Here is a 24348-nt window from a genome sequence, read left to right as displayed (position 1 = left end):
TTCAGGTCCTTCCACGATCTACATTCCTATTCGTTCTCGGAGGACCCAGACTCTATGGTTAATGATGAAGAGGGCCTCTATTCGTTTAGCGCTTGCGCTGTGCAAGGAGGGTTCGCATGCGCAGTGTGGGTGAGCGAAGCGCACGCTGAGGATCGGCAGAGGATCGGCAGCCGGTGCGGGAGCAGCAAGCCTGGTCTCTTCTGCTTGAAGAAGGCGGCGCTGGGTTCCCGTGCGGGAATCACACACATACCTCAGGTGACTAATCCCAAGCTCGGTTTCTCCAAGAACTCACTTTGGTTTGTGTCCAGTGACATGGGTGTTCGAGAGCGGGTAGGCCCCGGGCTAACACCTCCCTTTCCCGTCCCTGCGCGGGAAGTGGCTGGACAGCACCGCCGCCACCCGCGCTGTCGTGGGCCTCCTCGCTGGCTCCTTGTCGGTCGTCCTGTCGGTCATGCTCCAGAGGCATCGTTGTTCGAGCAGAGGAATCTCGTGAAGGAAAGTGGGCCGAGTGGATTATACAGCCTCTACAGTATGCCGAAAGCGAGAATGCCGTGATGATGGGGCGGCCTCGGGAGAACGCTGTGACACCCTAACTCTTACCCAGCTCAGGACGCTGAGCACTTTGCTTTTTCCGGGCCAGAGAATTTCATCTTTTCTTCTGCCCCAACAGTTCTACCAAAATTTCCCCTGCTTCTCGGTGGAAACCAAGTCGGACTCTAACCTGAGAAACCTGTGGGATGGGCACCGTGTTGGAAAGAGCTGGGTCTGAGTAGTTTTTCAACTGATAAATTCAATGAGTCACCCCTTGAATCAAATGAGACTATTGGGTTTATTACTGTTACTATCAGTTTGTCGATTTTTGGCGACAGTGAGAATAGAACTGGGTTAAGCATGTGCTGGGTTAACTATGTTAGTGAAGCATAACTAAAAGCCTAAGATAAGGAAATATTTTCGGATTAAATGCAGTCATCCTGAGATCTCTTTATCCTTAAAACTAAGGCTGTTTTAATTTTTATTAAGCAAAACACGTGGTTTCTTAGAGAAAAGGCATAGCAGAGAAATCTTTATTTTCTCTCAATTGAGTTGTTATTCAAGGAAAATTCTCTGTGTCAATAGTTTGGGGATGACTTTAGTGAGAATAGGCAGAACTTTACTGCCTATTCTCAGTTCATCTGGTGCCAAATGACAGCGATTCTCAAAAGATGTTGTCTTATGCACAGTAATGTTTGTATAGACTTGGTGATATTTTCTTATTCAACTATAATGATGAAATAAAAACTTTATTTACGTAGCACTCCTATACTAAGAACTAACATTCAGAGAGCATTCCTAATCCGTATTTGATCCAAATTAGAATTATCACTAGAGTTGTCCCCATCAGATATTTTGGAAAGGAATGTGAACTTCTATATCCGTTATGGCAATTTGAACATGCACTAAGAAGTCCTACCTACCATTTGTCCTGCAAAATAACTGACGATGCAGGGTATTTGAAATTAACCTGGAGTTTCGTTGATGTATTTTGAAAGGTGGCTGATATTTTTACATCAGAACACATAACAGTATTATAGTGTGATATTGAGGTTCTGTGGGTTAACGACATTCTGGAGCTCCTGCTCTGGTACTTGTTAAGCATTTGTCCTTAAGGAAGTATTATAATTCAGTATTTATGTTCCTCCTTTTCCTGTTCATTGCATCACTGTACTCCTTTCATAGTACTTTTATTGTAATTATTTGTTTGCTAGTTTGTTTCCCACTCTGCACTTAATTACTTAGATAAGAGTCTTTTTTTTTTCTCTTTTTTAGAGACAGAGTCTCTGTTGCCCAGGCTGGAGTGCAGTGGCACGATCTCAGCTCACTGCAGCCTCCGCCCCTGGGTTCGAGGGCTTTTCCTGCCTCAGCCACCAAGTAGTGGGATTACAGGTGCCCACCACCACACCCGGCTAATTTTTGCATTTTTAGTAGAAATGGGGTTTCACCATGTTGACCAGGCTGGTCTGGAACTCCTGGCCTCAAGTGATCCACCCACCTGGGCCTCCCAAAGTGCTGGGATTACAGGTGTGAGCCACCATGCCATGCCTGGTAAGAGTCTTTCTTGTTGTATCATTAGTGTTTAGTACGTAGTAGATACTGAAAAAAAAAAATTAACAAATTATATTACAAAATGAAAAATAATGCCTCCTTTGCTTTTTAATATTTTTTGTTTGACTAGCACATTATGGTTTTCAAAATGTATTTACACATACATGTCATACCCTCAGTTAACCTGTGATGTGCATGGCACAGATAAGAAACTACGGCTCAAAGGAGGTTACCTTTCCCAAGCAGCCACTTTAGTAAGTACCAGAGCAAGGACTGGAACCCAAGTCTAGAGCTGTTCCCTGAGTTTACTGTGTTAATTGCATGACTTGACACTTCTTGAGGACCAAATAAAATAAGTCAGAATGCTATGAAAAAGATAGAGCTGAATAAATACCTAGTGTGATTTTAATATTCCTGAATGATTTTTTTAAGTCAAAACAAATTTTTTTAACTTAAAGTTATTAGCATTTCATTGGGCAATATGTTCAAATTTTATCAACCAATATGTGGTTTTCATTTTATGGATTCTTTTTGTACTTACTCAACCACTTGGTGTCTTTACTATGAATAACATACTATCAACAGTATTCCTTTACTTACCCTTTATGTTGCAAAGAGACTTGGGCCTCCTGAAGAAACAGTATTCATAGTTATATCCCTTCAGGATTCTTTTACACGATTGCCTCAGGCTGGAGTGCAGTGGCCTGATCTTGGCTAACCACAACCTGTTTCTCAGGTTCAAGTGATTCTTCTGCCTCAGCCTCCCAAGTAGCTGGGATTACAGGCATGCGCCATCACACCCAGCTAATTTTGTATTATTAGTAGAGACGGGTGTCTCCATGTTGGCCAGGCTGGTCTTGAACTCCTGACCTCAGGTGATTCTCCCCCCTCAGCCTCCCAGAGTGTTGGGATTACAGGCCTGAGCCACCATACCTGGCTTACCTATGTTCCTTAACCATCAAATTAAGCTTTGCTTCCCCCAAAAGCATCACCTTTACTATTTGGAGAAACTTGGTAAGTAAATGCGGTTTTCATCTGTTAAATGTCTTAAAACTGTTCCACACATTTCTGTAACATAGTTAATTTTGATGCCCAATTTGAAACTTTTTTTAGCTCTCAAATTTGAGAACTTTACATACACATATTCAACAACAGGTTCCTCACCATCCCCACCCCCTTCACCGAAAAGCCCTGTTTAAAAATGAAACAACCAGTCAGCTGTTTCTTGGCAGTTAATTCTGGCCATTGAATGTCTACTTCTCTTTATTTGCTAAATCCCTGTTTTGTAGGGATTTTGTATTCTCTACAAAGAAATACATCTCTGCTACCATGATCAATATGCTGCTTTTTGTTGTCAAACAGATGAGTACTAATAGTTTGCACTTACTGGTGGTGTGTGCTCTAGCACTGAATATATATATTGTTCCTTTTTAAGCATAATGTTTCTAATCATATTTATGAATAGTTTTAAGAGAATATAGTCTGATTTATAAGAGCACAGACTGGATCTAAACTTCATGGATTCAAATCCTGACTCACCACCTGTTAGCAGTATGTGAAAGAACAAGTAACTTAACCTGTGCTTCCCCTTTTTAGTCTATAAAATGGGGAGAATTAGGGAGAGAGTTGCACCACAAGGAGATAGGCAGTGGCCAGTTCATGTAGGATTCTGTAGGCAGTGAAAACATAAGAAAGTCAGTAGGAAGCTACTGGGAAGATACATGCAGGTGCCAATTAATAAGTTATTAAATGAGTTTTCACAAGTTTTTCTTGGGCCTTTAAGTTCTGTTACTACCTATCTTTTGAGCAATGACAACAGTTAAGGTTAACAGAAAAACATGAAAATCATCAGCCATGATTAATTTGAGAGCTTCCTTTTAAAAATATGCTTCTACCCATGTTACAATTACACACTTGAGGATCTTGAAAGAGTGCGGAAAGTAGGTTGGGGATCAAAGGGAATGATTATAAATATCTTTAATGCTTAGAGGTTAACAGAAACTTTAACTTTGTGGTAATGGAGATTAAAGCTTTTCTCAAGATTAGGTATACCTATTCAACAAAAGGAAGGAATATTTGGGAGTAATGGGGATAGGAGAAGCTAGACATTGTGAATTAAAGGAAAACAATTGTTAAAGGTGGATGCATTTTAGTTTGTGATTAAAATTTTTTAATTTTTTGTTGCTTTGACATGTGACACTATTTTTGGCTATAATAAATGCTAGAATATATCATATGGTATATTGGTTAGGATTTGGGTAGAAAATTCTTTCCTTTATATAGTGAGTGGTAGCATATATAATCTTTGCTAACTTGGGCAAAGAGTAGCTTCAGTTTTGCTGGTTAGTTATAATAGTGATGCTTCCCATCATTTGATATACCTTAAAGTAGTATTTTACTCTTGAGGTATTCCTTTAATCCTTAGGTCTTGGAGTACTTTATAGATGGTCATTATTTTTTATGATTCCTCTGAAACTAATGGCAGAGAATCACCAAAGCATTACAGTAACGTTGAGTGAAATAAAGATTAAAGCTTGGTTCCTGAACATCATCTGTTTTCTGGTACCACTTAAGAAGTTTCAAGGGTTGAGAAGACTAATAACTTTTTTTTTCATCTTTCAGTGGCAAGAAGTAGAAAATTGATTTTTCTTAAATTTTAACCTTAACTGAACACTTATTTAATTCTTTTGTTTAAATTGCAGAATGCCGGGTCTAAGTTGTAGATTTTATCAACACAAATTTCCTGAGGTGGAAGATGTAGTGATGGTGAATGTAAGATCCATTGCTGAAATGGGTGCTTATGTCAGCTTGCTGGAATACAACAACATTGAAGGCATGATTCTTCTTAGTGAATTATCCAGAAGGCGTATCCGTTCTATAAACAAACTCATCCGAATTGGCAGGAATGAGTGTGTGGTTGTCATTAGGGTGGACAAAGAAAAAGGTAAGTGGGAAAAGTATCTGTAGTATAAATTTCTGATTTAAAATGGTTTATTTAAAAATAAATTTTTTGTAAATTGTATGCTGCAGCTTAAAAAGAAAAAAAGCTCGTTTTATACTTAAATTCTTTTACATACAAAGTTGTTAGAAAAGGATGCCAATTAGCTGTTTAAGCAAGATCTCTTAAGTTAGTAGTTTAATTAGTACATCTTAGGGTTTTATGGATCAAATAACTTGAATTTTATTTCTAGTGTTTATGAGGATCTTGGTAATTGACTCATGGTAACCAAGCATGAAAGAGATAAGTAAACCAGAGTTGTTAGTTTATTTACATTGGTAGGCCTGAATATGTTGGATGCCTTTTTCTTTATTTAAAGCTAAAATAGTGGTGAGATCATTGAGTAAGCATGAAAATGGGGCAAATGGGTTTTAGAATCTTTTACATAAGCTTTGAAAAAGCAGTATACTATGTGTGTACATACACACCTGAAATCCAGCATTGTATATCTCACTGGTAATTAGAATGTTTGTGTCTCTCAGATCCTGTGGTATCTTTCCGACAGTGTTGGATGACTATTCATTTTTTACTGATTGGATGCCTTCTCTGGGCTTCATGTAAATCATCATCTTAGTGAATACTGTTTTTTTAAAACATGGTGTGCAATACCATTAAGTAAGTTTTAGTTTCAGCCATCTTACTATATTTTGTTAGGTATTAGTTTTAGGCCATTAGTTTCAGGCCATGCCTGAAAGTTCAGTGAGTCACCTTGATTGAACTTATCCTTCTGAATCTCCTCAGCCATCTAGTTTACTGATACTTTCTCACTTCTACAAGTGATTAATTTTATACATACTGACATTTAAATTTTTTCGATTATAGCCTTAGATGATACATAGACTTTGAGGATGTCTTATGCCTTAGGTAGTGACTACTACTTTGAGACTGTTTGTTAAACTTATGTAAGTCTTCACATCACTGTCCTAGAAGTACCTAAAATATTATCTAATCTTGTACTTCCTATTTTTTTTTGAGTTGGGATCTTGCTCTGTCACCCAGGCCTCAGTGTAGTGCTGTGATCATAGGTTGCTGCAGCCTTGAACTCCTAGATTCAAGTGTTCCTCAAGTAGTCCTCCCAAATAACTAGAACTACAGGCATGTGCCACCATGTCCAGCTAATTAAAAAAAAAAACAAAATTTTTTTGTGGAGATGGGGTCTCTCTATGTTGAGACAGGCTAATTTTGCTCAAGCAATCCAGTTCAAGATTAGCCTTGCAAAGCAGGCCAAGGCTGTGCTCAGCCTTCTTTTTCTATTGTATAAAATATATACTAAAGGAGAAATCAAATATGTTTTTAGTTGCAATCAGAAAAAAATATGGAAAGGCATACTTATGTCTAGTACATACATGTAAAGATACTTCCATTTGTTTGTATGGCATTAACTAAAACCAGGAAATGACCAAAATGGGGACTGGTTAAATAAATCAGGACAAATGCATGCAATGCAATTTTATGCAGAATGAGATCTGAATATTCTGATATGGGAAGATCTCCAGGATAGGATAAGAAAAAGAGCAAAGTGCAAAAGAGCCTGTAGAGAGGATTCATTTTGATACTAGAGAATTAGGTCCTACTAGACAAGCTTTTTGACATACCTGCTGTAAACCCTGAACAAACATGAAAAATAACTACTACCTAAAGACGATGAGGAGCAGCCAAAAGCCGGCCAAAATTGAAGGTGAGTCAACACTTAGAAGAAAGGCTGTGTTTTCTGTTTTACACTTAGTACATGCTAAAGAGAGCTTCAAGCCGGGCAGCTAAGGTTCTAGTGGAAAACTTAGTCTTCACTGGCTTTAGAATTGGAGGCGAGAGTTCTAGACAACCATAGTAGATGGAAACTGGTGGCGGTTGTGGTGAGCATTAGAGAAAGAAGACAAAGGGAGAACCGCCAAGGCTGTATGTAGATTCCGCCCAGATCTCTGGCTTATCCCTGAACTACTGATACACAGGATGAACTCCAAGTAGCCCAATAAGGAAAAAATCTGAACAGATTTCAGTTACTTACCATCTATGGAGACAGAACTTGTAAGTTCAGATGTTGACTACCTTCTAAAACAAAAAATCTGTTTTTGTAAGAGGAACATACGGGAATCCAGAGTCTTTGCCACAGGTCCAGGATGCAATGCAAAATTGCTAACCATACAAATAAATGGGAAAATGTGACCCATACAGAAGAGAAAAGTAACCAGTGGAGACTGACCCAGAGATGATCCAGGTGTTGGGACTACCAGACATGAATTTTAAGGCAGATATTATAACAGCTCAAGCACATTAGGGAAATATGCTTGTAAGAAATGAACAAAGTAAAATCTCAGAAAATTTAGAAACTTTCACAAAGAACCATAGTCAAGTGTCCTTTAATGACAAGAATACATTCTGAGATAATGTATCTTTAGGCAGTTTTGTTATGTAAGATTCATAGAGCATACTTAACACAAACCTAGATGTGTAGCCTACTACACACCTAGGCTATATGGTATAGACCATTACTCCTAAGCTATAAACCTGTACAGCCTGTTACTGTATTGAATACTGTTGACAGTTGACACAATGGTATTTGTGTACCTAAACAGAAAGGGCATGGTAAAAATAGAGTAGAAAAGATAAAAAATGGTGTACCTATATAGGGCACGTACCATGAATGGAGCTTGCAGGACTGGAGGTTGTTCTGGGTTAGTCAGTGAGTGGTGAGTAGATGTGAAGGCCTAGGACATTACACTATTGTAGACTTTAGAAACAGTACGCTTGGCCGGGTGCAGTGACTCATGCCTATAATCCCAGCACTTTGGGAGGCCGAGGCTGGCAGATCACGAGGTTAGGAGTTTGAGACCAGCCTAACCAACGTGGTGAAGCCTCGTCTCTACTGAAAACACAAAAATTAGCTGGGCGTGGTGGCACCTCACCTGTAATGTCAGCTATTCAGGAGACTGAGGCAGGAGAATCATACAAACCTGGGAGGCAGAGGTTGCACTGAGCCAAGATCGGCACCACTGCACTCCAGCCTAGTCGTAAAAACTAAATGCGCTACATCACTAGGCAATAGGAATTTTGCAACTACATTATAGTCGTATGGAACCGCCATTGTATATGGAGTTCAGTGTTGACTAAAATATCATTATGCAGTGCCCAACTAAATATAAATTCTAAGGCCAGGTGCAGTGGCTTATGCTTGTAATCCCAGCACTTTGGGAGGCCGAGGCAGGCAGACACCTGAGGTCAGGAGTTCAAGACCAACCTGGCTGACATGGCAAAACCCTGTCTCTACCAAAAATACAAAAATTAGCTAGGCGTGGTGGCATGTGTCTATAATCCCAGCTACTTGGGAGGCTGAGGCAGTAGAATTAATTGCACCTGGGAGGCCGGAGGTTGTAGTGAGCCAAGATGGCGCCTCTGTATTTCAGCTTGAGCAACAGAGTAAGACTCTGTCTCAAATATATATATATATATATAATTCTAGAAATGAAAGAGGAGAGAGAACAGAAAATAGATTTGATTAAATAATGGCTAAAAGTTTCCCTTATTTGTTGGGGGAAAAAAAATTTACAAATTGAAGATGCTCCACAGCTCTTAAGCAGGATAAATGCTATTAAGATCATACCCAGGCACGTCAAACTGTTAATACTAAAGAAAAAAGGTAAAGAAAAATATTGAAAATAGCCCAAGGAGAAAGACATATTACCTACAGAATAACAGTGATACAAATTACTGTGGTGTTCATACTGGAAATAATGGAGGCCAGAGCATTGGATGATATCTTTAAAGCACTCAAACCAGAATTATGTATTTAAAGGTAATATTCAACAATAAAGGTCAAAATTAAGACTTTCTAGATAAATAGAAACTAAAGACATGGCCTGGCCTGGTGGCTCACACCTGTAATCCCCAACACTTTGGGAGGCTGAGGTGGACACATTGCCTGAACTCACAAATTCAAAACCAGCTGGGGCAATATGGCAAAACCTCGTCTCTAACAAAAAACACAAAAATTAGCTGGATGTGGTGGTGCTCACGGTAGTCCTAGCTACTCAGGAAGCTCAGGTAGGAGAAAGGCTTGAGCCCAGGAGGCGGAGGCTGCAGTGAACTGAGATGGCACCACTGCACTCTAGCCTGGGCAATAGAACCAGACCTTGTTTCCAAAACAGAAAAAGGTGGCAGGGGTGGTGAAATTAGTTCTTTAGGCTGAAGAGATGTGATGACCTGAAATGGAAAATACACAGGTAAATATAAAAGACATTTTTACCCTTCTTAGTTTCTTTAAATATATTTAACTGTCTCATTTGAGCTCGTGGAATTGTAAGGTACAGTATTACAATCCGAAAAATCCAGTGTTACACAGTATTGTAATCTTACAGCACTACTGCTATATATGCCGTCCATTGTGGACTGAAATGTTACGCAGTTCATGACTAATTTTATGAGGCCATCATAACCCTATAAGAAAACCCAACAAAGACATGTTTTTTTAAAACAAATTACTGACCCAATTTGTGATTAGCATAGATAAAACAATTCATAATAAAATAGTTTTTTAAATCCAACAATGTATAAAAAGGATAATAAAGCATGACCAAGTGGAGTGTATGGAATGCCAGTTTGGTTTAACAGTTATAACTTTATGTTGGCTGGGCATGGTGGCTCATGCCTGTAATCTCAGTGCTTTGGGAGGCCTAGGTGAGAGGGTCACTTGAGCCCAGGAGTTCAAGACCAGCCTGGGCAACATAGCAGGACCTTTATTTAAAAAAAAATTTTTTTGCCGGGCGCGGTGGCTCAAGCCTGTAATCCCAGCATTTTGGGAGGCTGAGGCGGGTGGATCACGAGGTCAAGAGATCGAGACCATCCTGGTCAACATGGTGAAACCCCGTCTCTACTAAAAATACAAAAAATTAGCTGGGCATGGTGGCGTGTGCCTGTAATCCCAGCTACTCAGGAGGCTGAGGCAGGAGAATTGCCTGAACCCAGGAGGCGGAGGTTGCGGTGAGCCGAGATCACGCCATTGTACTCCAGCCTGGGTAACGAGCGAAACTCCATCTCAAAAAAAAAAAAAAAAAAAAATTTTTATTAATGTGCGCTTTTATATGATCAGTTAATTAACAAAAGTATAAAGGCAGCTGATTAAAGAAAAAAAGTATCTTTTTAACAAATAGTGCTGAGACAACTGGATATCCATATGTAAAAAAGGACCTCAAGTCAGACACCACCTTATACAAAAGTTAAAATGAATCAGAGATGTAAAAGTCAAATCTAAACTTCGAAATACCTCTAGAAGAAAACATAGGAGTAAATATTTGATCTTGGATTAGGCAAAGATTTCTTAGGTAACAGTTCTAACTGCTCCACATTGCTCATGGGAATGCAGAGTGCCACATTCATTTTGGGAAACAGTTGGACAGTTAAAGTGAACATATACTTAATATATAACCCAACTGTGCCATTTTTAGGAAAATATATGTTCGCAAAAAAGCTTGTACCCAGTTTTTAGTGGCGTCGGGGTGATGGAACTTGATTTTGGTGATGTTTGGTTTAAATGACTGTATTCTTTTTTTAAAACTCAAAGAACTTAACACTGAAAGTGGTGAATTTTAGTGTATGCAAGTCATACCATTTTAATGAAAAAGAATGCTCAGAATATGAAATAAATTCAGTGTATGTGAACAGAGTTTAGGAGGAAAACGTAACCATTTTAATAGATGTGAAACAGCATTTGAGAAAATTTGTCATGCATTCATGATAAAACGTCAGCAAATAAGAACTAGAACAGAATTTTCTAATCTGAAAAAGAGTGTCTAGAAAAAAGCCACAGACGGCCGGGCGCGGTGGCTCAAGCCTGTAATCCCAGCACTTTGGGAGGCCAAGGCGGGTGGATCACTAGGTCAAGAGATCGAGACCATCCCGGTCAACATAGCGAAACCCCGTCTCTACTAAAAATACAAAAAATTAGCTGGGCATGGTGGCGCGTGCCTGTAATCCCAGCTACTCAGGAGGCTGAGGCAGGAGAATTGCCTGAACCCAGGAGGCGGAGGTTGCGGTGAGCCGAGATTGCGCCATTGCACTCCAACCTGGGTAACAAGAGCGAAACTCCGCCTCAAAAAAAAAAGAAAAGAAAAGAAAAAAAAGAAAAAGAAAAAAGCCACAGACATGCTGTCCTTCATCATTGAGAACAAGACATTCACTCTCATCACTGTTACTCAGCATTGTGCTAGAAGTCATTGCCAGGCACAGGTTAGTGGGTTTCAGCCATTTTTTGGCTATTTGACGTTGACAAGTTAGTTAACCTCTCTTGGGTTTTACTTTCTTCAGGTTAAAACAAAAAAAAAGAGTGGAGGGCTGTGAGAAAGGATGATAATCTATGGAGGATTGTTGTGAGGGTTCAGTGAGATGTTTAAGCACCTAACATAGTTACTTGGATATCATAGTCACGCAGTAGATGAGATAGTTTTAATTTGTTCTCTGTGTGTGTGTCTCTTCTGTGAGGACAGCCTCTTTCCTTAAAATGAACATCTTAGTGAATTCCTATTCTGCAGAAGGAAAAGGAAGAAACGGGAAAGACAGGCATTTGACTAGCTTTCCTTTGGATAATTGAAAATTATTCTCACCAATAAGGTAATGGAGAATATATAATCACCTGATAATAAAAATTTATTTCTGAAAACAACTCAGAATTTCTCATCATGTACAGATTGAGAATACCTTATCCCCTAATCCAAAAAATCCAAAATCTGAAACTTTTTGAGCATCAACATGATGCTCAAAGGAAATGCTAATTGGAGCATTTCAGATTTGGAATTTTCAGATTAGGGATGCTCTAACTAGTAAATACAATGCAAATATTCCAAAATTTTTTGGAATATTGCAAATATTCTAAAATCTGAAATCCGAAACACTTTTGGTCCCAAGCATTTCTGACGGGGAATACTCAGCCTGTACTACTTATGCAGTATTTTGTTGATAGGATTTTCATAGGGAATAATTGTAAGTACGCCAGTTGAACACTTAATTTGGTCTTAAAAACTGATGTTGGCACCTAGACAGAGATAATTTTTTCAAAATTTTTTTGTACAGGATATATAGATTTGTCAAAAAGAAGAGTTTCTCCAGAGGAAGCAATCAAATGTGAAGACAAATTCACAAAATCCAAAACTGTAAGTTGATCTTTGAGTCAAATTAGTCCACTATTTATGTGTTTAATAAATAATTTGAAATTTTCATTTCAAAAGAGTATGACTACGATAGGTTTTTTTAATCTCATAGTGCTACTACCTTAAAGTATTGCTTATGATCTAATATTCTCAAATCAGTACTAGAAGTGTTTTGAAGCCATCTTAGGTTAAATCAACTGTGGTTGACTTCAGCTGGTTTGACTTACTTCCAATTGGACTGCCTCATAAAATACAGTGGGGTTTTTTGTTTGTTTGTTTATATAGAAATGATCTTGCTGTTTTGTCCAGGTTGTTCTCAAACCCTGGGCCTCAACTGATCCTCGAGCCTCAGCCCCGCAAAGTGCTGGAATTATAGAAGAGAGCCAGTGCACTTAGCCAAAATACAGTTCTTGATTTTCAACCCTGGTTTGGGATAAGGATAACAGAGAGAACCAGCTGTTGTGTGTCAAGAATGAAAAAGGATTTGTGAAATGTTCATGAATCCAGGAAAGCAAGGCAGAGAGGCCTGTTAACTAGTTTTTTTGTTTTGTTTTGTTTTTCCATTTTTTTTTCCTCCACTAGCGTGTTAGGATTATTTCTTCTTACTTTTTTTCTTATTTTTGCTGTTACTTCATACTTTTGTCATCCACAGTAAGCACTGGTCAACAAAGATAGCCATTTCATCTCTTCACATTTCTTGTCAGTATTTCTGTTTTCTCAGGTCCTATTTAAGTTATCCTTCATTCTCTGCATCCTCACAGGGGGTGTGTGTGTGTGTGTGTGTGTGTGTCTTTTTCAAAGTCTTGTCCAGTCTTGCCCAGTCCTATTTAAGTTATCCTTCAATCTCTACATCCTCGGCATTGAGGGGGTCGGGGGGGGCCGGGTCAAAGTCTTGCCCAGGCCGGAGTGCAGTGGCGCAATCTAAGCTTACTTGTAACAACCTCCACCTGGGCTCAAGCGATCCATTTGCCTCTGCTTCCCAGAGTATTTGAGATTACAGGCGTAAGCCAGTGTTCCCAGCCCATCCTCAGTTCTTAATGGTACTGTTTTTATTGCTTCTATTTTCTTTGCCCTTCTCTGGTGTCTGTTCTTTTCTGCCATGAGTGTTTCTGTTCTCAAGACAAAATATCAAAGAAAAAAGTTTCAATGAAGAAAGATTTTAAAAATCTTGCTTAATCCCAGTAAAAGAGAAAGTAAAGGTCTGAAAGCCGTTAGTTACCAAATCTTTTTTTTTTTTTTTTTTGGTTTACTGATGTATTTACAGTTATGCAGTGTGGTTTACACATTTGAAAACACTGTTAGTAAAATCTCTTTTTAATAAACTCTAGGACCTTATCACTCAGAATGTAATCTCTCAATTAAGAGCACTGGCATCACCTGATTCTTTTTTAGAAATATCGACTCTCAGGTCCCACTAACTTTTGAGAAGTAGTTTTCTGGGAAAATTGCGTATTTTTTGTCTCCTTAGGATATTGTTAAAATGAGTATGCTAATAGATCTTATCGAGATGTTAAATGGAAGTTGTTCAATGTCAGTACCTTTTCTCAATTTTTTAAAATTTTTAAATTTTTTTGTTAATATTTCAAAACATTGAGCAGACTCACTCAATTTTTATGTGTGACTATGATGAAGACCTTTTAATACCTTTCCTCTACACCCTATATTAATTTTAGGAGATAAGAAAAAGTTTGGCAAGTGGGTAAGATTACAACAACAAAAAACTTTCAATCCTGATTCTGCCCTCATGGAGTAATAATAGCAACTTATATTCGTTTAATCGTTTTCCATTTATACTGTGTGGTTTCTATATATTTGATCTGTACAAGTACTCTCTGTAGTAAGGAAGAGAGATGCTAATATTTTCTTTTTCCAGAAGAGGAAACAAGTTCAGAGATACTGTTATTGTCAGGACTTGATCTAGGTCTTAGGACCTAAATTGTATACTGTCTCTACTTTTATACCCACTTGAGTTTATTATGGGAAACTGAGTATTTCCCTATGGAGAAAGAACTTGTATGGAGATTTTTTTATTGTTAAAGAATTATTGTCAAATTTTGTTGTCAACTAAAATATTAAAGTATTTTTTATAGATCTCTTCGAATTGTTGAGCTTTTCGTTTTATTTCTAGGTTTATAGCATTCTTCGTCATGTTGCTGAGGTGTTAGAATACACCAAGGATGAGCAGCTGGAAAGCCTATTCCAGAGGACTGCCTGGGTCTTTGATGACAAGTACAAGAGACCTGGATATGGTGCCTATGATGCATTTAAGCATGCAGTCTCGTAAGAATACCTTCCTGACTCGGTTTCTACCTTAATATTATAATTCTTAGCCTGATATTTAACAGCACAGCATCCATGTATAAAATCCTTGCTAAATTTAGATTAAAATATTCATATCATAGTTATGTAGATTCACAAACCATATGGTTTATCTCACACTACTCCCTTACACAGTTTCCATTCCTAGTTATTGTCCCAAGTGCCTATAGGGCTAAAGATACAGAGCGTATCTCATTGAAAATTATAACCTCTTGTTTTCTCTGCCTCTTTTGACTCTCCTTTGACTTTCAGCCCACACCACTTTAGCCAGTCTTCCATGTAGCCTTAGCCTGGCCCTTACTATTACCAGGATTTGCTCTGCAACTAAAATCTTTAATTCACACTTTCTGTTCTTTTGCCCCAGCCTCCTATCCATCTAGCTCCCAGTTGGTCCTACTCTTTGTCATCTTAATTGTGTGTATTAGGCTCTAATTCCAAACCTTTTTTCTCCCTGTCTTTTCACCATTTCCTGCCTTCTCTTTCTTATCCAACATAGGCACACCATGATCCATCATTTCAATGACTTTCTTGCCATTATCATGAGCTTTTGCCCTGTTTTTCCTTCTGATACATCCAGTCTTGGATTGATGTTCCTGCCTTTTCTGTACTTGTAGACTGCTGGATGCTGCTAGGAAAAAAATCACAGTCTTGCAGGTTCATCCACTGCATATTCATGGTCTCCAGCCTTAGCTGTTCCACATTCTCTCTGCTCTTGATCAGTTCTTCTTTCCATTTTTATAGTGGCTATTTTAGAGCTTTTCCATGTTCTTCCTCAGAAAACCACTCTACCCCTGTTCCCTGCCTCTTGGCTGCTATGCTCACTACCTGTTTTATTTTATAAAGAAAATAGAACCCATTGCAAAAGAACTACTTTTCCACTATCTCAGCAAACATATATCTCCGTCCTGCCTGTCACTTCTTGTGCTGCTGTCACTGGAATTTGTGTCTTTCTTGCTCTCAAACTAATTTTGCCACCTGTACCCAGCTGCTGCTCAGGGATCTCTATCAGTTACTCCTTCTCTTGGATCACCTTTCTCTTTATTGGTATTGTTCCATCAGCATAAATACCAATATTTATGGTTTCTTCCATTTATACTAAAAAACATACTTCTCAACTTTTCCTGTACTTTCTCTTGGAGCAAACTCTGTTCTCTGCTTTTAACAGCCACACTTGGCTGTACATCGTGACTCATGCCTATAATCCCAGCACTATAGGAGGCTGAGGTGGAGGATTGCTTGAGGCTGGGAGTTCGAGACTAGCCTGGGCAGCGTAGCAAGACCCCACCTCTTCAAAAAAAATTAAAAGTAGCCAGGTATGGTAGCATGTGCCTGTAGTCCCAGGAATTTGTACTTGTTTGAGGCTGAGGCAGGAGGATCACTTGAGTCCAGTGGTTTGAGGTTTCAGTGAGCTGTGGTTTATGATTATACCACTGCATTCTAGCATGGATGACAGAGTGACTCTTAAAAAAAAAAAAAAAAAAAAACCAGACTCTTTCAGTTCTCTGTACTTGTTGTCTCTTTACCTCCCACTCCTTCCTAAATGTTAAGAGGTAAAGGGGGAATAAGAAGAGAATGAGTAGACCCAGGACTGTTAAGAGTCCCCAGCAAACCAACTCATCTGGGGTTCAAAATCCCTTCAAGTTCATTCTCATGCGACTTTTACATATATGTGTGTGTGTGTGTGTGTGTGTGTGTGTGTGTATCATGTGGCAGAAAAGGTGGGAATAGTAATAATAGCTAACATTTATATAATTCTGACAATAGTATAAATGCTGTTGTTACCCTTTTTTTTTTATAGTTGAAGAAATTGAAGCTGAGATTAAATAATTTGTTCAAGGTCACACAGCTAACAAATCATAGAGCCAGGCAGTATTCAAACCCATGCATTCTGGCGTCATCCAGAGTTTGTACTAAGCCATTAAGCACCACTTTATATTTTTGTCTTGCAGTCCTCAGTACATTTCTTAACTTGTCTTAACTATCATCTGGCCCAAGTTACCTCTTTAACTTCTAGCTCCAGCATTCCCTCTGTCTTCTAGCCTTGGCATGTGTTATTCCCTTTCCCTTAGCACTCTTCTTGCTTCATTCATGTAGGGACTGTCCAGATTTAACTAATGCTAGTTCTTTTCATTTTTTTGAATTTCATGTAATTTCTGACATAGTTGGAAACAATGTTTTACCTTTTCACACTTATTTCCCTCACTTATCAGTGATAACCAGTATTCTGAAATTGTTTTTATGTCAATATCATTTATGTTTTTATTGTTTTACTACACATGTGTCTATAATCATTTTTTATTTAAAATGTAACCTATTGTATCTTTTTGTTGCTTGCACTTTTACATATAAGGCTGTTATTAAGCAGGATTCTTCCACATTGATAGATGTATATCTGATCCATACTAATCTCTGTATAGTATTTCATTGTGAGAATATGCTTTATCTGTTCCTCTCTTAAGAGTTGTTCAGGTAATTTTTCCCTTTTGTCCCTTTTGTCAAGCAGTGCTACAATGAATACTGTATGTCTCTATATGTACTTGTTTGAGAGTTTCTAATGTATATACCTAGGAGTGAAATTATTAGGTCATAGGTTTGATACAGGATTGATTATATATCTTTAAACTCACTTGGTTTCACCAAATTATTCTTAAAATTGATTCTACAATTTATATTCCCTCTAGCAATTGTATAAGTATTCCTGTTTCCCCTCATCCTTGCCACAATTTGGTATACATCCGATTTTTTTTCTTCTTTTTCTAGTCTAATGAATGCCCAGTAGTATCTTTTGATTTGCATATTCCTGATTATTGGAAGGGTCAACAGTTTTTCGTGTTTATTGACCATTTGTATTTCTTCTGTGAAACATCTGTTCACCTCATTTGCCTATTTTCTGTTTGTTTGTCATCTTGTTTCTTAGGCATTTATGTTGGTTTGTCTTCTTGTTTTTTTATATTAGCTGAGTAAAAGTTCCCTCCACCCAAATTATCTTGCCTTTTGCTCCTTAACTAGATCCCTTGCTTATTAAGCCTGACGCTTGCTCATACTATTCCTTTTTTATATGGCATAACTTTCTTTTTTTCTTTGTAATAGAGACGAAGTTCTTGCTCTGTTGCCTAGGCTGGTCTACAAACCCCCGGTCTCAAGCAATCCTCCTGCCTCAGCCTCCCGAAGTGCTGGGATTACAGGCATGAGCCACTGGTGGCCAGCGCTATGTATCTTAACTTACTTAAAATAGTTCTGCCTTTGCTTTTTACAGTGCTACTCCTCTTTTAGTCTTTATTTCATATTTTTGTTTGTTTACTCATTCAACAGGCATGCCAGTTAATAAGACCCTGGTCCATGTCCTGTGGCACTTAGATGAAATACTACTTTTTGCATGAAGCCCTTCCTTACCTCATTAGAAAGTAATACCTTCCTCTCCTGATGCCCACAGATACACTGTTAACATTTACAAATTCTTCCCGGTTTTTGTTCTTTTCAAGCTAGATTATGAACTCCTTGAGGCAGAGACAGCTAATTGCATGGAAGTAATCAATTATATTAGAATATCAGATGTGTTAGGACATACTAAATTCCTTGTTGTAGTCGGATCACTAAAATTTTGATTTCACTAATAATTAGTTGGGTGTAAGTACACAGCTAAGATTTGAACTCTTAATTATGACATTAAAGCCTGTGTTTTCTTTACTATTATATGCATTATTCTAGGGTGCTTGGTTTCACATTGATCAGTAATATAATCTTGACTTTTTGTTATTTTTTTTTTTTTTTAACCAGAGACCCATCTATTTTGGATAGTTTAGATTTGAATGAAGATGAACGGGAAGTACTCATTAATAATATTAATAGGCGCTTGACCCCACAGGCTGTCAAAATTCGAGCAGGTAAATGATTTTTTAAATGGTTTTTACAGTATTTTGCATGCATCAAAAAAGCTATTAAATAATGAGACTTACCAAAGAATATGTTGCTACATCAATGTCTATAATTTTTTCTAAATGTTTATTTTTTATAGTAAAAGCTTAATAAATTATTTTGGCTTTTGAATCATAAGATTTCTATATTAACACAAGTAGAAACAGTCATGTGAGTTCAACTAACCTAAAGTTAGCCCCTTTTTTAAAAAAAGGGGGTTTGATTATTTGGTTTTAGTGCATAGTTTAAAATACTCCAAATTTTTACAAATACTATTCAGGATTTTCTCTGTCTAGCCTTTTCTACCCAGTGTATCATAGGTACCCTTCCGTGCAGAACATAGGAATCTTTTCATCCTTTTTTATTCTGAGTAATGTTTCATAGCACAGATAAACCTTAACATAAACCAGTCCCCTCTTGATGAACATCTAGGTTGTGCCAGTTTTCTCACAGATACAAAAAAAAGCTACAAATTAGCACCCTTATATTATACATATTTACCCATTTACACAAATGTTCTTCAAGACAAATTCCTAAAAGTATAATTTCTGAGTCAAAGGATAATGTAGTTTCTAAACTGTTTTAGGTAAGTTGCACTTACTGCTATATTCCATCTTTACCACACTCCTCCTTACCTCCAGTTTATAAATAAGGAACTGCAGTGTAGAGGTTGGATTCAGGTTAAGTCTCTGAATACTAGTATATCTGCCAACTTTTAAATATTTTTTGCATTTTTTGGTGTCAGCTTCTGAATTTTGTAATTACAGATATTGAAGTGGCTTGTTATGGTTATGAAGGCATTGATGCTGTAAAAGAAGCCCTAAGAGCAGGTTTGAATTGTTCTACAGAAACCATGCCCATTAAGGTGAGTTGTCAGTTGTTTCCCTCCCTGCTGAAATACCCACCTCAACCAAATAAGATCTTTGATCTTTGTTTTGATTTTTTTTTAAATCATACTTTGTAACAAAAGTGGCTTTTTTACTCTTAAAATTAATCAGGGAGTCTCAGTAATATTTCTAGATGTTTGTGATTTATGTTTAGGCCTTTTTGGTTTCTGCTGCTACTATCACAGTGAATGGAGATTCCTATTCTTAGAAAGCCATTGATGTTAAACCTCCTTTACAATAAAGAGTTGCTGTGCCCAAAATACTGATAGCACTTTAAAAAGAGTACCACTTTCTCCCATCTATACATATGCAAATTTTATGAGGTTTGATCAGAATCTTTCATTAGTGATAAAATTAACTGAATGGCAATAACTCAGAATCTTGTAGAAGGATTCTTCAATCAGTTTGAGACAAATTATCCATTATACTGATGATAATTGCAGTTAATTGAGCTACCAAAGATACCCAGAAATTGTAATTGTTCTTATTCATTGTTACAGTGGACTGTTTATACTACTGCATTAGATTCCTGTATCGATTCACTTTTCTACATTAACAAATCACCCCAAAACATAATCGCCAATTCTGTAGGACCCTAAATTACTGTCCTATAGAATTGGCACATTTTGGGATGATTTGTTAATATAGCAGAGTAATAAAATCTCAAGCATCCTAATAGTTGGGGATTCTGTAGGTATGTTCATAATTGAATTTTTGTTTTTCTCTTTTAGATTAATCTAATAGCTCCTCCTCGGTATGTAATGACTACGACAACCCTGGAGAGAACAGAAGGCCTTTCTGTCCTTAGTCAAGCAATGGCTGTTATCAAAGAAAAGATTGAGGAAAAGAGGGGTGTGTTCAATGTTCAAATGGAGGTGAGATCAATAGATTCATTTTTAATAATGTCTCAGGAGGTTTCTAAAAGGGGTTTTTGTAGATAAATAAGAGCTGTTGGCCTTGAAATATCGTATTGTAGGAAGGTTATTCAAGCCTTTGACCATTAATGGTGTTGGGGGTCACCCTTACCACCCCACCCACCTCCTGGCCAGGGGGAAGAGAATAAGCAATATAAATCAGAAGTTTTTTATTGTTAGAGTTTTTGGATGTGGCATGTCTAAAATTTGATCTTAGAATTAGGAAAAAAGTCTCCTGTCTTTTCCTTTTCTCAACAAGAAAAAAAATGCGTGTGTGTGTGTGTATGTGTGTGTGCACACATGCGTGAGAGTTGGGGGTGGGGTTCCTTCAGTGGAAAGGACTAGTAAGCTAGTAAGTGGTAGTTTGAGCCTGGAAGATGTTTTTTTTTTTTTTAAACAGGACATTTTTTGTGGACTTGAAAGATATAGCCACTGGGGTTATTTCATGTTTTCAGTTTTAGCTTATAAAGATGACAAAAAACAAATTTCCATTTTAGTACATACATCTTTTTTCTATACTGTTGTTTTCATAAATTTCATCTGTTTATCTAATGGAATTTGTTATTGACAAGTCAGCCCTCTAAAGTGAACAGATATGACAGTTGTTAGAAAAGTGTTAAAGAGAGAAAACATGAGGCAGTAATTGTATTGAAATTAAATTTGTATAATGTTTACTACTTCAGTTTTAAATTATACCTCTGCTTCCACAGCCCAAAGTGGTCACAGATACAGATGAGACTGAACTTGCGAGGCAGATGGAGAGGCTTGAAAGAGAAAATGCCGAAGTGGATGGAGATGATGATGCAGAAGAAATGGAAGCCAAAGCTGAAGATTAACTTTGTGGGAAACAGAGTCCAATATAAGGAACACAGAGCAGCCCTTCCTGGCTGAAATTCTAGACTTGAAAGTTTTCCAGTATTGAAAACTTCAAAGCTGAATATTTTTTATTTCCAAGTATTTAAATGTTCTAACAGATCAGAACATGAAATGCCCTCCTAAATGTCAGCTGTTTTCACACAGTAGCTCTAACACTTTGAGCATTTTTAAGGGAGTGGCCTCATTTCACTAGAGACAAATCTTTAAGAATAGTTCTAAAATTGGGCTTGTGATTTCCATTTCTGATGTCTCCATATTGGCACCCCTTTCTAGTTCAATGCCTCTTGAGATTTACCAGGGGCATCCAAAGCAAACAATCCCAATCTTTCTACATAAAATGTATTCAAGCAAACATCAAATAAATTTCTGGGATATTTAACTATAGGCTTCTTCCTTCTTGTCACCAGTTAAAAGCATTCTGAGTACTAAGACCCTAATTCTATTATCTTCCATTTTAGTGTTGATGTGCAACTAAGAGCAGGTGAATAAAGGATCTCTATAACAGATCCTTTGAAAAGAGTTTAGAGAAAATAAACTTAACCTTAACCACAGTGAAAGTTGGCCCTTAGCGGGGACAAAGCCTTAAAATGCAATGAAAGAATTAGATTGGTTCTGTGCCTTTTATCTATTTGAGATTGATAACAACTTGTATGAGAGAATTTATCACACCACGTCCTTATTGGTATAATAAGCTACTTGCCTTGAGTTTATAATTCAGGGTGGTAAATATGTTTTTAAAATGTAAAAAGCAGCTGCATTTTTTATTTAGTCGGAGTATCATCCAGTTTTTTATTTTTGCTCCTCATAAAATACCCACTAGGTGCCACTTAGAGCTCTTGTTCTTTAAAACAAAACAGGGATCTGTTTGAACACTTACTGGTGTTTTGTTTTGTTTTGTTTTTTGTTTTTCCCATGTGTTTACTTCTGTCTTCAAGAACTAATTTGTACATAATAAGTTTCATAGGTAACACATTATTTAATCAGGTGTAGAAAATCTTGAGTTGCTTCAATCTGCTTGTCTTCATAAATTTATTCTCTTACGATACTTGAGGTACCAGTTGTATTTGATTTTATTCATTATCCCTAGATAGCTATTAAAATACTTAGATTAGACGTAACCCACCATAGTCAGTCCAAGATTAGACTTCACTCAATATTAAAAGGCCTGGAAAATAGAAGAGTGTGTTGGGCAGATAGTTTGTATCATTTATGAAGGTTTGTTCCTTTTGTTAAATACAGCAGTCTGTACTAGCTTTCGAAATCCAAAAGTTTAACTTATGAAGGCTGTTTCTAAGAGCCCTGATTGCCAGCCAGCATTTTGCATTAGGACTATGTAGAGGAAAACCTTGATGTACTTAAGATTGACACATAATTTTCACTTCTGTCTGTTGAAGCATCAAAAAAACAAGTTTATAAAGGTGGTAACATGAAGAATGCATTCAAAATATAACAGGTGCTCCTTTGTTGTACACAGAGGAATTTTTTTCTTTTGATTTTGTTTACTGAAATTTGTTATACTTCAAAAGCCATAACTTGAAAAATACTGGTGGATTCTATGGTAAGTGATTTTTATTCTTTGTGGGCCTTTTGCTTAGTTCCATGACAATTTTATAAATTGACCCTAGCTAGAGAACAGATCAATATTTCACTGATACCATGAGAAAAAGAACAAAACTTAAAGCATGCATACACCTTGCTAACCTAAAAGACAGCAGGGACAAGATACTTATGGGACAAGTTGCACACCCAGCTCTGAATAAGTTGAAGAATAGGCTTGGCAAAGAAGTGAACAGTTTATCCAAATCTTGAATCTCTGCCAGGTATGGTGGCTCATACCTGCAACCCCGGCACTTAAGGAGCCAAGGCAGGAGGATCACTTGAGGCCAAGAGGTTTAGACTGCAGTGAGCTGTGATCACTCCAGTGCACTCCAGCATGGGTGACAAGGCAAGACCCTGTCTCAAAAAAAAAAAAAAAAAACAAAAATCTTGAATCTCCCATCAAAGTTTGTTTAAAATACAATTTCGTCTATTCCCCACTCTACCTTTCATTGAGGTCAAATGGCTATCAACTCATAGCCGAAAATTATCGATAGTTTGGGTCTTGTTTGTGCATAAGTTAATTGAAAATCAATGGCCAGGAGGAAATTGAACATCAAAACCACTTTTTTTACTTTTTTTTTTTTTTTTTTTTTCCCTGGTAAATGGTGATGTTACATTGCCTGGGCAGGTCTTGAAATCCCGGGCTCAAGCTATCCTCCCACCTCTGCCTCCATGAGAGTGTGAGCCAGCATGCCCCGCCCAAATCATTTTTCATTATTAGTTTTAGAGCAAAACAAGACAAACCAGTTCTGAAGTGGATAATGTTCAAAGACGGACCCATAGAGACATGCTAAGCACTGCATCATGCTAAGCAGAACATTCCTCAGCTGCCATACTCCAGCTATTCTACTTTTACACCAAGAACAAAATAGCTAGAGAGTATTTAAAAATGTAGGTGCCAGTACCTTGCTGAGACTTGTTCATTGATTTGCCCTAAGGTAATGGTCATCTACTTCCCAAGCCATAGAGATCCTGATAGCTCTGATACAAAGTGAGGTACACTTGTGCCAATTTTGATGCAGGAAGTCATCGAGCCAAATGTTTAATTCAGATAAACACCTGTCAATATTCAAAAGGCAAAGCAAACTAATTCCAGGAACATTAGACCTTGGTGAAATGCCAAATGGAAAATGGTACTTTAAAAGGTAGTCTCTTACCATGTAAGGAATAAATAAAACATTAGCTTGGGATTTCTCATTCAGGTCAGTGTTTTAGACACAATTAACAAGAGACAGTTCAAACTAAGAGGGCAAATTTTTACTTAAGCACTTTGAAGTAATCCACTCCCCTTAAATGTAAGTTATGTATTTTATCTGTTGATTAAGGGGAGGTCCAAGCATTTGTACTTGGCAAGAATGCTGGCAATAGCTTGTGCCAGCTACTGTACAAACTTGAAAGTAATAAAAATGTTCTTTAAAAGTATTGTATGATACAGACTTTTCACTATAGATTAACCTCCCAACTGGTGAAATTTCTTGGTACCATTTGTCTCAGCTAATGTTCATTTTAAAACCAAAATTCAATGCCTTCATTTGTCTTCCCTATTTACATCTTTCTCTGTCCTTTCTCTGTCTTACTCTCCATCTCCAAATGCCCATTTTTCATGGAAAAGCTATGTATGT

General features: G+C 37.5%; 1 protein-coding gene across 5 annotated transcripts; it reads left to right on the top strand.

The window, feature by feature from the left end:
* Positions 1-109: 109 nt before the first annotated feature.
* Positions 110-24148, top strand: EIF2S1 (eukaryotic translation initiation factor 2 subunit alpha). 5 transcript variants are annotated; one of them, XM_074393103.1, is made up of 9 exons: positions 110-255; positions 2262-2336; positions 4785-5026; positions 12140-12219; positions 14345-14496; positions 18313-18419; positions 19218-19315; positions 20069-20212; positions 20962-24148. In XM_074393103.1, the coding sequence occupies exons 3-9, from the start codon at positions 4786-4788 to the stop codon at positions 21085-21087; spliced, it is 948 nt and encodes a 315-aa protein (XP_074249204.1). In that variant the 5' UTR covers positions 110-255; positions 2262-2336; position 4785; the 3' UTR covers positions 21088-24148. The 5 variants fall into 5 exon arrangements, with proteins under 5 accessions (XP_074249204.1, XP_003924500.1, XP_074249205.1 ...); XM_003924451.4 differs by lacking the exon at positions 2262-2336; XM_074393104.1 differs by lacking the exons at positions 110-255; positions 2262-2336 and adding an exon at positions 262-2082.
* Positions 24149-24348: the final 200 nt, after the last annotated feature.

The sequence above is a fragment of the Saimiri boliviensis genome, chromosome 2, assembly GCF_048565385.1.
Source record: "Saimiri boliviensis isolate mSaiBol1 chromosome 2, mSaiBol1.pri, whole genome shotgun sequence".
In the NCBI taxonomy this organism is placed as follows: domain Eukaryota; kingdom Metazoa; phylum Chordata; class Mammalia; order Primates; family Cebidae; genus Saimiri; species Saimiri boliviensis.
The sequence above is the reverse complement of the archived record's forward strand: the minus strand, read 5'-3'. Positions and strand labels throughout refer to the sequence as shown.

Bases quoted from the DNA above. Each gene is read 5' to 3' on its own strand.
- EIF2S1 (XM_003924451.4), top strand. From the start codon at position 4,786: ATGCCGGGTCTAAGTTGTAGATTTTATCAACACAAATTTCCTGAGGTG. The intron at 14,497-18,312 runs GTAAGAATACCT...TTTTTTAACCAG, and splicing joins GCATTTAAGCATGCAGTCTC to AGACCCATCTATTTTGGATA. The intron at 19,316-20,068 runs GTGAGTTGTCAG...TTTCTCTTTTAG, and splicing joins CAGAAACCATGCCCATTAAG to ATTAATCTAATAGCTCCTCC.